This window comes from Chiloscyllium plagiosum, chromosome 46, assembly GCF_004010195.1.
Source record: "Chiloscyllium plagiosum isolate BGI_BamShark_2017 chromosome 46, ASM401019v2, whole genome shotgun sequence".
In the NCBI taxonomy this organism is placed as follows: domain Eukaryota; kingdom Metazoa; phylum Chordata; class Chondrichthyes; order Orectolobiformes; family Hemiscylliidae; genus Chiloscyllium; species Chiloscyllium plagiosum.
In genome coordinates this window covers 10,533,301-10,547,067 of record NC_057755.1, presented here as the reverse complement: position 1 = coordinate 10,547,067, position 13,767 = coordinate 10,533,301, and the positions used below count along the sequence as shown (strand labels likewise).

Here is a 13,767-nt window from a genome sequence, read left to right as displayed (position 1 = left end):
TCTTTATGATCAAATGGCTAATTCGATTTTATGTTTCATTGATATAATGAATTATTTCTTCATATTGAAGGGATAGAGCTTCAGCACAAAGATCATCTACAAAAACTGACGAAGAGACTCAAGTTCACACTTGTGACAGGAAATCAGTTTGCAATCGATTGCCTATTGGATGAGAATTACATAGACTTAACGATTGCTGATTCTCCATTTACGGTTGAAATGATTGAAAATGAATGGAAAGATCGAAGACAAGATCATGGAGGCACATTCATTAAATATATCAAGGAACAACCTGTCCTTCAGCTCAACATGTTACTGGGGACCAATGACTCTGAAACAAGCAGGTTTGGAACAACTGTGGGGAGGCAGGCATTGGGAAAAGTACCATGGTACAGAAATTAATCCAAGACTGGTCACAAGGTAAAATATACCAATCATTTAAATTTGTTTTTCAAATCCAATTTCCACGTTTAAATTTAATACACTGGAAGACCAGTCTGACAGCCCTGGTCCGGGATAATTATCCTTATTTAGATGATGCACTGGAACAATTGTGGAAAGAACCTGAAAAGATATTGTTTGTGTTTGAAGATTTAGATCAATTTCAGAAAATCATCTATTTCAATGATGCTGAAAGGAATGCCGAATCCCAAGATCAGTGTCTCGATCCTAACTGTTATTGCCTGATCACGGATGTTGTTCGTTGTCTCATTAAGGGAGAGTTGCTGAAGGGTTGCTCTATCCTCATCACATGCCAAACCGGGAAATTCGATTCTTTGGGAATTACAGATGTAAATCGAAAAGTACAAATCCTGGGGTTCGCGTCTGATGCAACACTACAGTACTTCCAGAATTATTTCAGAAATGAACAGACAAAGTCGCATATAATTAAATACATAAAAGCGAATGACACATTGTATAGAATGTGCTATAACCCCCTGTTTTGTCTGACCCTCTGCTCATTATTGGAATCACCCCGGCCACAAGGAGTTCAAGACGTGCCTTTGTTCCATAAAACCAGCACACAGGCAGTCTCCACTTACATCGTTAATCTATTAGGCAGAAGTGGTTACACTTTTGAAAGCTGTTCAGAAGATCTGTTGAAATTGGGAGCTCTGGCTTATGATGGATGCCGCAAAAATCTTGTGGTGTTTAACAGAAACCAACTTAGTTCCCACAACGTGAACTTTGCCAACGTTATCACTGTATTAATGATGGAAATTCAAGGCAAAGATCACGAGACAACTGTTTATGCATTTAATCATTTTATTATTCAGCACTTTCTTGCAGCTCTACAGAGAATTCGAACTACAACAGGGAATAAACTATTAGAATCGCTCAATGCAGAGCACACAACGACTGATGGGAGATTCACACTGTTGTCACGTTTTCTTATTGGACTTGCCAGACACAATTCAACCACAAAACCTAACTGGAAAATGACTAATGTTGATCCTGCAGTCACCAAATGTGTGTCTGGTTGGCTCACAAATTATTCCAAAAGATGTGATCCAAATCTCGAAGGCAAGAAATCCAAAGAGACCTTTTTAAACTTGTTGTACTGCTTTCATGAATTTGGAGATGCGGAGCTGATCAGGGACGCATTATCAACAAGAAATACAATCCAATTCATGAAGTATCATCTTAACGTTGCTGACTGTGTGATTCTGTCATCCACATTAATGGCCCATGACAAGTTAGAAGAACTGGACCTGAGTTGTTGTGACCTACCGGATGAAGGTATACCATTTCTGCTGCCTGTGCTGCATAAATGTAAAACTATCAGGTAATTCATACGTGGCATTATTAACAGAGAAATGCAAAGCAGTAGGACAAGTGATGAGGATGGTTGTCTGGGGAGTGACAAAGTTATTGTTTCTGGAATTTGCTCTTTCATTAGAACTAATATCAGTTAGTGACATAACAGCTTCTTATTACAAAGTGTAAAGCTATAGATATTTCTCGATCGAACAGCCTGGTGCTCAATAAGCACAGCAGTTCAGGAAGCTTCCAAGGAGCATGAAAATCGACTTTTCAAGCAAAAGCTCTTCATCAGGAGTGAGTTTGGGAGCCTTGGGGGTGGAGAGATAAATGGGAGCCGTGTGGGGCTTCGGGGAAAGGTAGCTGAGAGTGCAATAGTGAGTGGATGTGGAGGTAATGGTGATAGGTCGGATGGAGAGATTGTGCATATAGGTGGGAAGGAAGATGGACAGATGGGACAGGTCATGGGGGTGGTGCTGAACTGGAAGGTTGGAACTGGGGTAAGGTCAGGAGAGGGAAATGAAGAAACTGGTGAAATACGTATTGATGCACGGGGTTGTAGGGTCCTGAGGTGGAAGAGGAGGCGTTCTTCCTCCAGGCGGCGGATGGTAAGGGGGTGAGGATGGAGGAGGCCCTGGAACCGTACGTCCTCAGCAGAATGTGATGGAGAGTTGAAGTTTTCAGCCATAGGGCAGTTGGGTTGGTTTGTGCAGGAATCACTGAGATGTTCACTGAAGCACTATGTGAATCGGCGTCCTGCCTCCTCAGTGTAGTCGAGACCACATCAGGAGCAATGGATACAGTAACTGACCTGTGTGGACGTGCAGATAAAACTCTGATGGACATGCAAACTGCTTTGGGTATTTGGAAGGAGGTGAGGGAGATATGTGTGTGAAGGTTTTGAAATACCTGCAGTAGCTGGGGAAGGTGCCAGTAGAGGAGTGTGGGTTGTTGGGGAGTGTGGACCTGACCAGGTGGTCACGGAGCGAACGGTCTTCACCAAAAGTGCATAGGAGTCGGAAGGGATATATATATATATATATATATATAGATATCTGTGGTGGAGTCCGTTTGTATCTGCACACTTACAAAATGCCATGTCTTTACCGAAAACGGCTTCATGGAATCATAGAAACGTAGAATTACTAAAGTGTGGAAACAGGCCATTTGGCCCAACAAGTTCACACCGACCCTCCAAAGAGCAACCCACCCAGACCCATTCCCCTACCTTATTACTCTACATTTCCCCTGACTAAAGCACCTAACCTACACACCCCTAAACACTACGGGAAATTTTGCTTGGCCAATTCACCTCACCTTCGACATTAATAAGCCCCAACTGGGGATATCTCTCCATTCAGCCTGTGTCGTTTGGTGCAATCTTTCAGGCTTACCAAGTTTCCTTATTTCCATAATTTCATGAACTCTTAAATATTCAAATTTCAAACTTAAATTATAAACGCACCTTAGTAATAGCTTAGAACACAAAGTTTTATTTGACAGTTCGCACTACCAGATCACAGGGAATTGAATGAAACCCTGTGGAAGAGAATGCATTGCACCTACAGGGAACGATATGAATTGAGTATATCTCAGACACTCTATATACAGATTGTTTGGTGGAAACCAAAAAGTTAAGAAAAAAATTCAAGGGATGCCATTTTGGTCCACGATTCAACATGCATCCCAGAGAAAATATACTGACTTAGAAGTATTGATTAAATGCTTTCTTGCAATTTATTAATTATTGATTTCCTGATCTACATTTGACTTAACGATAATCAACTCGAAAACCCATGGGTGAAACAATTATCCAAAGTTCCAATGGGGATTGTTTAATAACAAAATTAGAGTAAGAAATATTCTTGAAATAACAAACTTTACAAGCATAATATACCGTACATGTAACTGGTGATATTACTCGATTAATAATGCCCAGCAAATCTCAAGTTCCAATTTACTTTGAACGAATGTAATATGGAAATTGGAAAATGTTAATATCATGGAACTGATTTACTGCTGGCAGTTTAAATTCGATACACTGTGTTGGTGTTTTTATGCTTTCTGATATTCGATCACTGAAGCTTAAAGCCTAACAGTGCCACAGATGATTATTTGGGAACATAGAACATAGAAGAATACAGCGCAGTACAGGCCCTTCGGCACTCGATATTGCGCCGATCCAAGCCCACCTAACCTTCACTAGACCACTATCCTCCGTATGCCTATCCAATGCCCGCTTAAATGCCCATAATGAGGGAAAGTCCACCACTGCTACTGGCAGGGCATTCCATGAACTCACGACTCGCTGAGTAAAGAACCTACCCCTAACATCTGTCCTTTACCTACCTCCCCTTAATTTAAAGCTATGCCCCCTTGTAATAGCTGACTCCATATGTGGAAAAAGATTCTCACTGTCAACCCTATCTAAACCCCTAATCATCTTATACACCTCTATCAAGTCACCCCTAAACCTTCTTTTCTCCAATGAAAGCAACCCCAAGTGCCTCAGCCTTTCCTCATACGATCTTTTCGATCCTCATACGAACATTGGTGTCGGCTCTTTAGTCAAACAGTTCACTGATCCAGCTGGAACTAAGCAATAAGCTTCAGTGTGAAGTTGATCACTTTAACAGACTGACTGGGAAACATCATCATTCACTGCATTGTCTCATTCAGAGCAAGGCCTGGCTGATGGAAATCAGGTGACTTATCAGCTCCGATATTTAATATTTAAGTATCATTTGAAATGTGTAAAAGGAATCAAATTCTTCTGTGTTATTTGAAATAGGCAGGTTTCTGGAACAACACATCATGCCATAGAAATATTGCTGATTTCTAACATTCTTGAAGCAAATTTGAGTGCATGTAACAATACAATCAAAGGAGGCCATTCGACCCATCATGTCTGAACCACTCTCGTAATATCTATCCACCTAGTCTCATTCCCCACCCCTATTTCAGTCCCTTTCATCACTTTCAAATATATATCCAGCTTTGTTTTGAAACCTCCTCTAACTCCACCATTCTCTTAGGCAGCATATTTTGACCTGTACCAACTTTCTGAGTAAAGGGATTTCTCCTCATCTCACTCTTTGCTTTGTTTTTGACAAATTGGAAGTTGTGACCCTTAGTTACTGATATAAGAACTGGTCGAAATGGAGCATCATTCTTTACCCTGTCAAATTTGTTCATCATTTTGAACACCTCAATAAGGTCATGTCTTAATCTTCCGTGCTCCAAACGGAATACACCCAATTTCTCTTGTCTTTCCTGTCATTGAAAATCCCTCATTCCTGGGATCGTTTGATAAATCTCCTTTGCATCATTCAACAGCGTTCCTTAAATAACCGGCCTTGAACTGAACACCAGAATTGGAACAATTTTAAACACATTCTGAGACATTATCACAGTCGACAATCTAAGTGAAAGTGACAGCGAGATTTTGAACCCCAATTCTTCAATGTAACTCATCCTACTGTCCAGTCTGAAGGAGAAAGTGAGGACTGCAGATGCTGGAGATCACCTTCATAGAGTGGGGTGCTGTAAAATACAGGGCAAGTCAGGCAGCATCCGAGGACCGGGAGAGTAGACGTTTCGAGCATAAACTTTTCAACAGGAATCATTCCTGATTGAGACCTTATTCTCAAAACGTCGCCTCCCCTGCTCCTCCGATGCTGCCTGACCTGCTTTTTCAGCACCATACTCTTCAACTCTGTTGTCCAATCTGTCATGGATGCCTCTCAGACTATACAACATCATGCTTTCACTTGATAAATTTATTTATGATGACCCCTTATCTTCTGTCATTGGTAATTATCATTAAAATATAGTTCAAGTTCCATTATGCTCAATCTTATGCCAAGAATTATTTTCTTTTCTGGCTGGTAACTTGATTCATAGATTTGTCCGAATTTAAAAGTTCATCTTAAATCCCTGTCGTCACTCAAAGCATCACTGATTAGAGAGGAGAGACAACAATTCCCATTTGGGTTGTCGCGTCATCCTCGGTTGATTTTTCAATCATAAGATTTCAGCAGTTTGTCTGAGTGAGTTCATGATGAGTCTGTGATGGCGACTGAGTGAATGAGATCATAGGGGAATGTAATAATTGGAATATGTAGCTGGCTAAAGGGTTAGGGTGGGTGAGGTTGTTGCGGCGGTGGGTATGGTGGGGTACAGACATGGAGATTGAAAAATGATGGGAGTGATAAATGTGTTGTGCAGAACCTGTAGATGCTGGAACTTGGGATTGTATATCCATGTAGGGCAGGTGCCATCTGGACCGGCTTGAAGAAGTATCGCCTGTCAAAGTTGTGGGGCAGTGTATTAGGTCTGTAATGTTGCTGGTGCCGGCAGTGGTATGTGGGTGCTCTGGGATTTCATAAATGTGACTACAACACAGAAGATTATGAGTTAGATTCTTAGATTTTTTTGGTGAGTCAGGCTACAGATGAGCAGGAAAACAAGACAGAACGTGGACTGGATAACATTTCTGAACAGGTTTGTTGAAGAAAAATATCGATAACTTAGCACTGTGTACAATGGTCAAGTGTATACCGCTAATGCAGGATCAAATTCCACATGGTCCAGAAGTTGTGATAATCTCTCTGAACAGGTTGTAAATTAAGCTCCACAAAAAAGAAATGTGCATCTCATCATTTAAATACCAATCCTTTCACGAGTCGTTTTTTTTGCACACAAAGTAACAATAATTTATTTTGTTACCTTGTGGAGGAGCAAGTTTACTGAAGGAAATAATACCTGTCCAAGTCATTAGACAATGATTTTTAATACTCATTTAAGGGATGTGGGCATTGTTGGCTGGGTCACAATTCGTTGCCACTATCCCTCGTTTCTCTTGAACCAGGGTGATTTTTCCAGGTTCCTTGGAATTATGGGCACCGATATTGAAGTACAGAAACTAAGGCATGTCGAACAGATGAGGAGTGCATCTATTGAAAACTGGACTACAAACAAATATACTAACAGAACGACATGTGTCACTTCCTTACCTTCATACTCGATGCCACAATTTACAAACTCAAGGATCAGTAAAGGAGCACCATCAACCCTTAACCGGTCGCTTCCGATCCACGGGTTAAGGCCAGGTTTGTGCTGCAGGAGCACAGTCAGCTCCTGTGAAAATAATGAGTCTGTCCGTGGGTATTCACTCAAAGCTTTACTGTAAACATTGGGAAAGTCTCATATCAAAGAATCACTGTGATGCCTCATGTACATGTAGCAGTTCACTCGGATCAGAATATCTTTATTCCATCACGTATCAACTCACAAAGGATACCAGAGAACTACATCGAGATATCTGTAGCTGGGCACTAGTACTAGACAAGCACGGTTTTCTCTGGTGTTTCCACAGGGCACCAAAAATAATGGGCGAATATTACTACATCTCATGTAAATGAGATCATTCTCTTCACATCAGAGCAGTGCAGTCATGTCTACTGATCGCGTGGGATGTCATGAGTACTAGCGAATGGTCACCTTCATTATTGTGTGCAATTCTGGTCTCCTTCCGATTAGAAAGATATTATGAAACTTGAAAGGGTTCAGACAAGATTTTCAAGGATGTTGCCAGGGTTGGAGGATTTGAGTTATAGGGAGAGGCTGAACAGCCTGGGGCTGTTTTCAGGAGCATCGGAGACTGAGGGGTGACCTTATAGAGGTTTACAAAGCTATGAAGGGCAAGGATAGGGTAAATAGACAAAGTCTTTACCCTGGGGTGGGAGAGTCCAGAATTAGAGGGCATAGGTTTAGGATGATGGGGGAAATATATAAAAGAGACTTTTTCACCCAGAGGGTGGTAAGTCTATAGAATGAGCTGGAACGTGTATGAAATCATCCTGTCTCCCCGATGTCGAGGAGACCACATTGGGTGCAACAGATGCAGTAGATGATATTGGTCAATGTCGCCTCTACATTGGAGATACTGGACACCTTCTTCCAGATCGTTTCAGAGAACATCGCTGGGACACCTGCTCCCACCAACCCCACCACCCCGTCGTTGAACACTTCAACTCCGTCTCCTGCTCCATCAAGGACATGCAGGACCTGGGCCTCCTCCACAACCAAACCGTGATCACCCGATGACTGGAAGAGGAACGCATCATATTCGGGCTCGAGACCCTGCAACCACATGGGGTCAATGTGGATTTCAACAGTTTCCTCATTTTCCCTCCACCAACATTTTCCAAGCCTCAAGCCTCCAACGCGGCACTGCCCTCCGGACCGGCCATCACTACCCCCTCAGACCTGTTACATTCTCCCTCACCTTTATCCACCGATTGGTTTCCCAGCTACCTTCCCCCCAACACCACCACCCTCCCATTTATCTCTCAGCCCCGACCCACAAGCCTCATGCCTGATGAAGGGCTTATGCCCAAAACGTCAATTCTCCTGCTCTTCGGATGCTGCCTGACCTACTTTGCTTTTCCAGCATCACATTCTCGACTCTGATCTCAGAGCATCTGCAGTCCTCACTTTCTTCCAGTTGTTTTAAGCAGATGGACATTACATATTTCAGGACGGATGCAGCTCACCCAATAAAACAGGATTTATGTGCAGGGTTACCAAAAGAAACACAAACACAAGTGAGCAGAATGTAAGCTAAGTCGAATAGGGAGGCAGAGTGCTTAACGGTTAGCACTACTGTCTCACTGCACCAGAGACCCGGGTTCGTTTCCAGCCTCGGATGATTGTCTGTGTCGAATTTGCACATTCTCCCGGGCCTGTGTGCGTTTCCTCTGGGTCCCTGGTTTCCTCCCACAATTCAAAGATGTGCAGGTTAGATGAATTGGCCATGCTAATTTTCACATGGTGTTCAGGTGTGAGCAGGAAAGGTGCATTGGTCAGGTGAAATGTCGAGTAATAGGGGAATGGTCTGGGTGGGTTACTCTACAGAGGGTTAGTGTGGGCTTATGAGGTCCACACTGTAGGGATTTGATGATTCTATTCTAGGATGATTCTATCCCAAAATCCAACAGATTATCGCATCTTAATTGTGCTATTCCAAATACTTGCAACAATCCCCATAAACACTCCTTGGCACAACAAGGTGAAGTCAAACACAGGGTCTTACAGGAGAGCAGTCAGAGAGAGGTTAGATCAGCATGGTTCAGCTTCTTTAGATACAGCAGCTTCACAACTCTGCTAAAACCAGGCTAAACCAGAAAAGTTGATTTGGGAGAATTGGCCACTCTCCTTTCATTGTACAACTGTTTTTATCAAACTTGAAATTCTTTTTCCTGAGGCAGTATTTGTCAGCTACAATCCAACTGGCCCTAAAATCCTTTAAACCTCAGCCTCACACAGTCACTTAGTGGAAGAATGCTTTAAAAATAAAGGGCATTACCATACCTCACGTCCCCCTCTAAAAACATGAACCATCATATCCAGAGATGGCTTCATTTTAAAATCCCTTAATCAAAACGTACACTGCAACACCCACATGCATTTCATTGACTATAACCATTCAAACATGCACTACTACATTCTTTTCCAGTATGTTTTACTCCTGCTACTGAACGCCTCCGTTTATCATTCAAGCCTTGACAATGCATCGACAGTAATATTTTCTCGTCCTGCCACATGCACAATTTTTTAAACTGAATGGCTGTAACAACAAGTTCCACCGAAACAGTCTGGAATTTCTTTCCTTATATTTCTCCAAAAACATCAATGGGTCACGGTGAGTTTATGTGATTATCTCAGACACCTCACTAGTAGCATACGCGTCAAAATGTTATAGGGCCAACACCAAGCTCAAAGAGCCCTACACAACTGTCAAGCATTTCTGCTGAATCTAGACTGCAGCATGATCTGTTAGTGTATTAGTAATCATCTGAATTACTGGACTTTATTGCTACCTCTGTTGGCACTGAGTGCCACCTTCGACTGTGAATTTGCCAATGACAGAAAGAAGTTCAGATGATGAAATAAGCAAAGAAAAATGGAAATGTCCGGAGAATCTTGTTTCATTTTTTGTGAGAAAGCATTCCACCTCCTGGCCATAGCAAAAAAGCAATTTGTGAAACTGCTGCTCAGAAAACAACGATAAATCAGTATGGCTTATTCCTTGTGACTGTCAATTCAGTCATGATTCGCATATACCTTTTCCCATACTCTGACTGTTCCGACAATGCCCAACTGGAAAACAAAGGCATATGTATTTGCTTGGAATCATTGCTTCACATTGGTTGAGCATCATAACAAAGAAAACACCCTTTGGTCCATCTCGTGTACACCAAGGAGAAGGACCAATAAAGGGATTGCCATAGAGTTATAGAGTCATAGAGATGTACAGCACCGAAACAGACCCTTCAGTCCAACCCGTCCATGCCGACCAGATATCCCAACACAATCTCGTCCCACCTGACAGCATCTGGAAATGTGTTGCTGGAGAAGCGCAGCAGGTCAGGCAGCATCCAGTGAACAGGAGAATCGACGTTTCGGGCATAAGCCCTTCGGGCAAGAGTTATAGCTGGGGGCAGGGAAATTATGATGCGGTGAGGCATGATTTAGGATGCGTGGCTTGGAAAAGTAGGCTTCAAGACATGGGCACAATTGATATGTTGAGCTTGTTCAAGGAGCGACTATTGAGTGTCCTTGATAAGTATGTACCTGTCAGGCAGGGAGGAAAGGGTCGTGTGAGGGAGCCGTGGTTTAATAAGGAATTGGAATCCCTTGTTAAAGGGAAGAGGGCGGCCTATGTAAAGATGAGGTGTGAAGGTTCAATTGGGGCGATTGATAGTTATAAGGTAGCCAGGAAGGATCTGAAGAGAGAGCTAAAAGCAGCAAGGAGGGGACATGAAAAGTTCTTAGTTGGTAGGATTAGGGAAAACCCAAAGGCTTTCTATAGGTATGTCAGGAATAAAAGAATGACTAGAGTAGGAATAGTTCCAGTCAAGGATAGTAGTGGGAAGTTGCGTGTGGAGGCTGAAGAGATTGGGGAAGACACTGAATGAATACTTTTCATCAGTATTCACTCAGGAACAGGACATTATTGCCGATGTGAATACTGAGCCACAATTAATTAGAACGGATGGCTTTGAGGTATGTAGGGAAGAGGTGTTGGAAATCCTGGAACGGGTGAAAATAGATAAGTCCCCTGGGCTTGATGGCATTTATCCTAGGATTTTCTGGGAAGCAAGGGAGGAGATTGCAGAGCCATTGGCCTTGATTTTTATGTCCTCAGTGTCTACAGGAATAGTGCCAGAAGACTGGAGGATAGCAAATGTGGTTCCCTTGTTCAAGAAGGGGAGTAGGGATAACCCTAGTAACTATAGGCCGGCGAGTCTCACTTCTGTTGTGGGCAAAAATCTTAGAGAGAATTGTAAGGGATAGGATTTATGAACATCTGGATAGGAATAATGTGATCAAGGATAGTCAGCATGGTTTTGTGAAGGGTAGGTCGTGCCTCACAAACCTTATTGAATTCTTTGAGCAGGTGAATAAGGAGGTGGGCGAGGCTAAAGCGGTAGATGTGGTGTATATGGATTTTAGTAAGGCGTTTGATAAGGTGCCCCATGCTAGGCTACTGCAAAAAATATGGAGGTATGGCATTGAGGGTGAGTTGGAGGTTTGGATTAGGAATTGGCTGGCTGGAAGAAGACAGAGGGTAGTAGTAGATGGAAAAGGTTCATCTTGGAGTGCAGTTACTAGCGGTGTTCCGCAAGGATCTGTTTTGGGACCATTGCTGTTTGTCATTTTTATAAATGACCTGGAGGAGGGGCTAGAAGGTTGGGTGAGCAAGTTTGCGGATGATACGAAAGTCGGTGGAGTTGTTGACAGTGAGGAAGGATGTGGCAGGTTACAGCGGGATATCGATAAGCTGCAGAGCTGGGAAGAAAAGTGGCAAATGGAGTTCAATGTAGGTAAGTGTGAAGTCATTCACTTTGGTAAGAGTAACAAGAAGATGGGGTACGGCTAATGGTTGGATACTTGGTAGTGTGGATGAGCAGAGGGATCTTGGTGTCCATGTACACAGATCTCTGAAAGTTGCCATCCAGGTAAATAGTGCTGTGAAGAAGGCATATGGCGTACTGGCTTTTATTGGTAGAGGAATTGAGTTCCGGAGTCCTGAGGTCATGTTGCAGATGTATAAGACTCTGGTGCGGCCGCATCTGGAGTATTGTGTGCAGTTTTGGTCACCATACTATAGGAAGTATGTGGAGGCACTGGAACGGGTACAAAGGAGGTTTACCAGGATGTTGCCTGGTATGGTAGGAAGTTCGTATGACGAAAGGCTGAGGCACTTGGGGCTGTTTTCATTAGAGAAAAGAAGGTTTAGGAGTGATTTGATAGAGGTGCACAAGATGATTAGGGGTTTAGATAGGGTTGACCATGAGAACCTTTTTCCACGTATGGAGTCAGCTATTACGAGGGGGCATGGCTTTAAATTAAGGGGTGGTAGGTGTAGGACAGATGTTAGGGGTAGACTCTTTACTCAGCGAGTCGTGACTTCATGGAATGCCCTGCCAGTAGCAGTGGTGGACTCTCCCTCTTTATGGGCATTTAAACGGGCATTGGATAGGCATATGGAGGATAGTGGGCTAGTGTAGGTTAGGTGGGCTTGGATCGGCGCAACATCGAGGGCCAAAGGACCTGTACTGCGCTGTATTTTTCTATGTTCAATGTCTTTGGGATGGATCCAAATCTTACTTCGTTAATGATTGAAAATACTTTGACCTCTGGAACTGTCTGCCAGAGAGTGTGTTGGAGTCAGATTCAATTATGGATCATTAAACTGAAAAGGAAAGCAAGGTACTGTAGTGGATGTCAGAATATGAGGTTCCTGATTGGGACTGTTCACTTGCTCCTGTTACCATTTCAGGTTGCTAACTTTTCGTTAGCATCCTGCACATGTTGGGAATTTTTCTCCTTTCTAGTATCTCAGTGACAAATCTAGTTTATGAGTTGTTCCTATGATATCTCATGAACGGGTTTATGATATTCACAGTGTTATGGGTCACAGTGTGTCCAAGTGAGGAAAAACAAACTGTTCATCTTAAATATTTGATTTTAAACAATGGAAATAAAATTAATGTTTGGAAAACACAACTTGCTGTGTAGTAAGATCATCAGCAATAGGAATGGGAGTAAGTAATTGACCGTTGAGATGCTCTGTCTTTCATTTATCTAAATTCTCTTTCCTGCACTTGTTTTTTCATGACTTCATCTGCTGAAGTGACTACACTCCAAAAGCTTGTGATTTCAACATAAGAGCATAAGAACTAGGAGCAAGAGTCGGCCTTCCGGCCCTTCGAGTCTGATCCACCACTCAATAAGAGCATGACTAATCTTTTCGTGGACTATGCTGCACTTACCTGCATTTTCACCATATCCCTTAATTCCTTTATTTTTCAAAAACATATCTACTGCTTCTAGTGATTGCTGAAGTAATGTCAAATCCTTCCCTGGGCAAGGAATTCCATAGATTGAGGCCATGCGCTTTTATCTTAGTCTCACCTACCAATGCAACATCATACTTCTATTTCTTTCATAATTTAATATATTTCTGTAAGATCCCCTCCAAACAAACCTGCTGGACTATAACCTGGTGTCATGTGACTTATGACTAAAACATTTGTTACTACGCATCCTCATAGCAGTGGGATTTCAGGGCTCGAAGATAGGGACACTACCACTGCGCCATAAAAAGCCTCTGCAGCAAATAGGCCCTCTTCTAGTGAATGAATGGGGAGAGGTTTCTTCTCAACATGGGATACAAATATTATACCCTCAGAGCCCATTACACTAAATTGAGCCCTCTTCAGTTGAATGAATGGATGTGGAGGTGCCACAGTTGAATTGGTTGATAACGTTAAAAATCACATCTTCCCCCTGAATATGTGACACTACCGCTATAGCCCCAGAGCCCGTTGCAGTAAATTGGGTCATCTGCTGTTGAAAGAATGAACGGGAATGAAAAGGGCGGATACACTGACGTGTTGTGAAATTCCCAACCAATCCCAAAGCTTGTGGTCGGTA

At 42.7% G+C, this 13,767-nt stretch overlaps 1 protein-coding gene across 1 annotated transcript; it reads left to right on the top strand.

The window, feature by feature from the left end:
• Positions 1-364: 364 nt before the first annotated feature.
• LOC122544086 (NACHT, LRR and PYD domains-containing protein 12-like) lies at positions 365-3,610 on the top strand. Its single transcript, XM_043683103.1, has 2 exons — positions 365-1,786; positions 3,531-3,610. The coding sequence occupies exons 1-2, from the start codon at positions 387-389 to the stop codon at positions 3,598-3,600; spliced, it is 1,470 nt and encodes a 489-aa protein (XP_043539038.1). The 5' UTR covers positions 365-386; the 3' UTR covers positions 3,601-3,610.
• Positions 3,611-13,767: the final 10,157 nt, after the last annotated feature.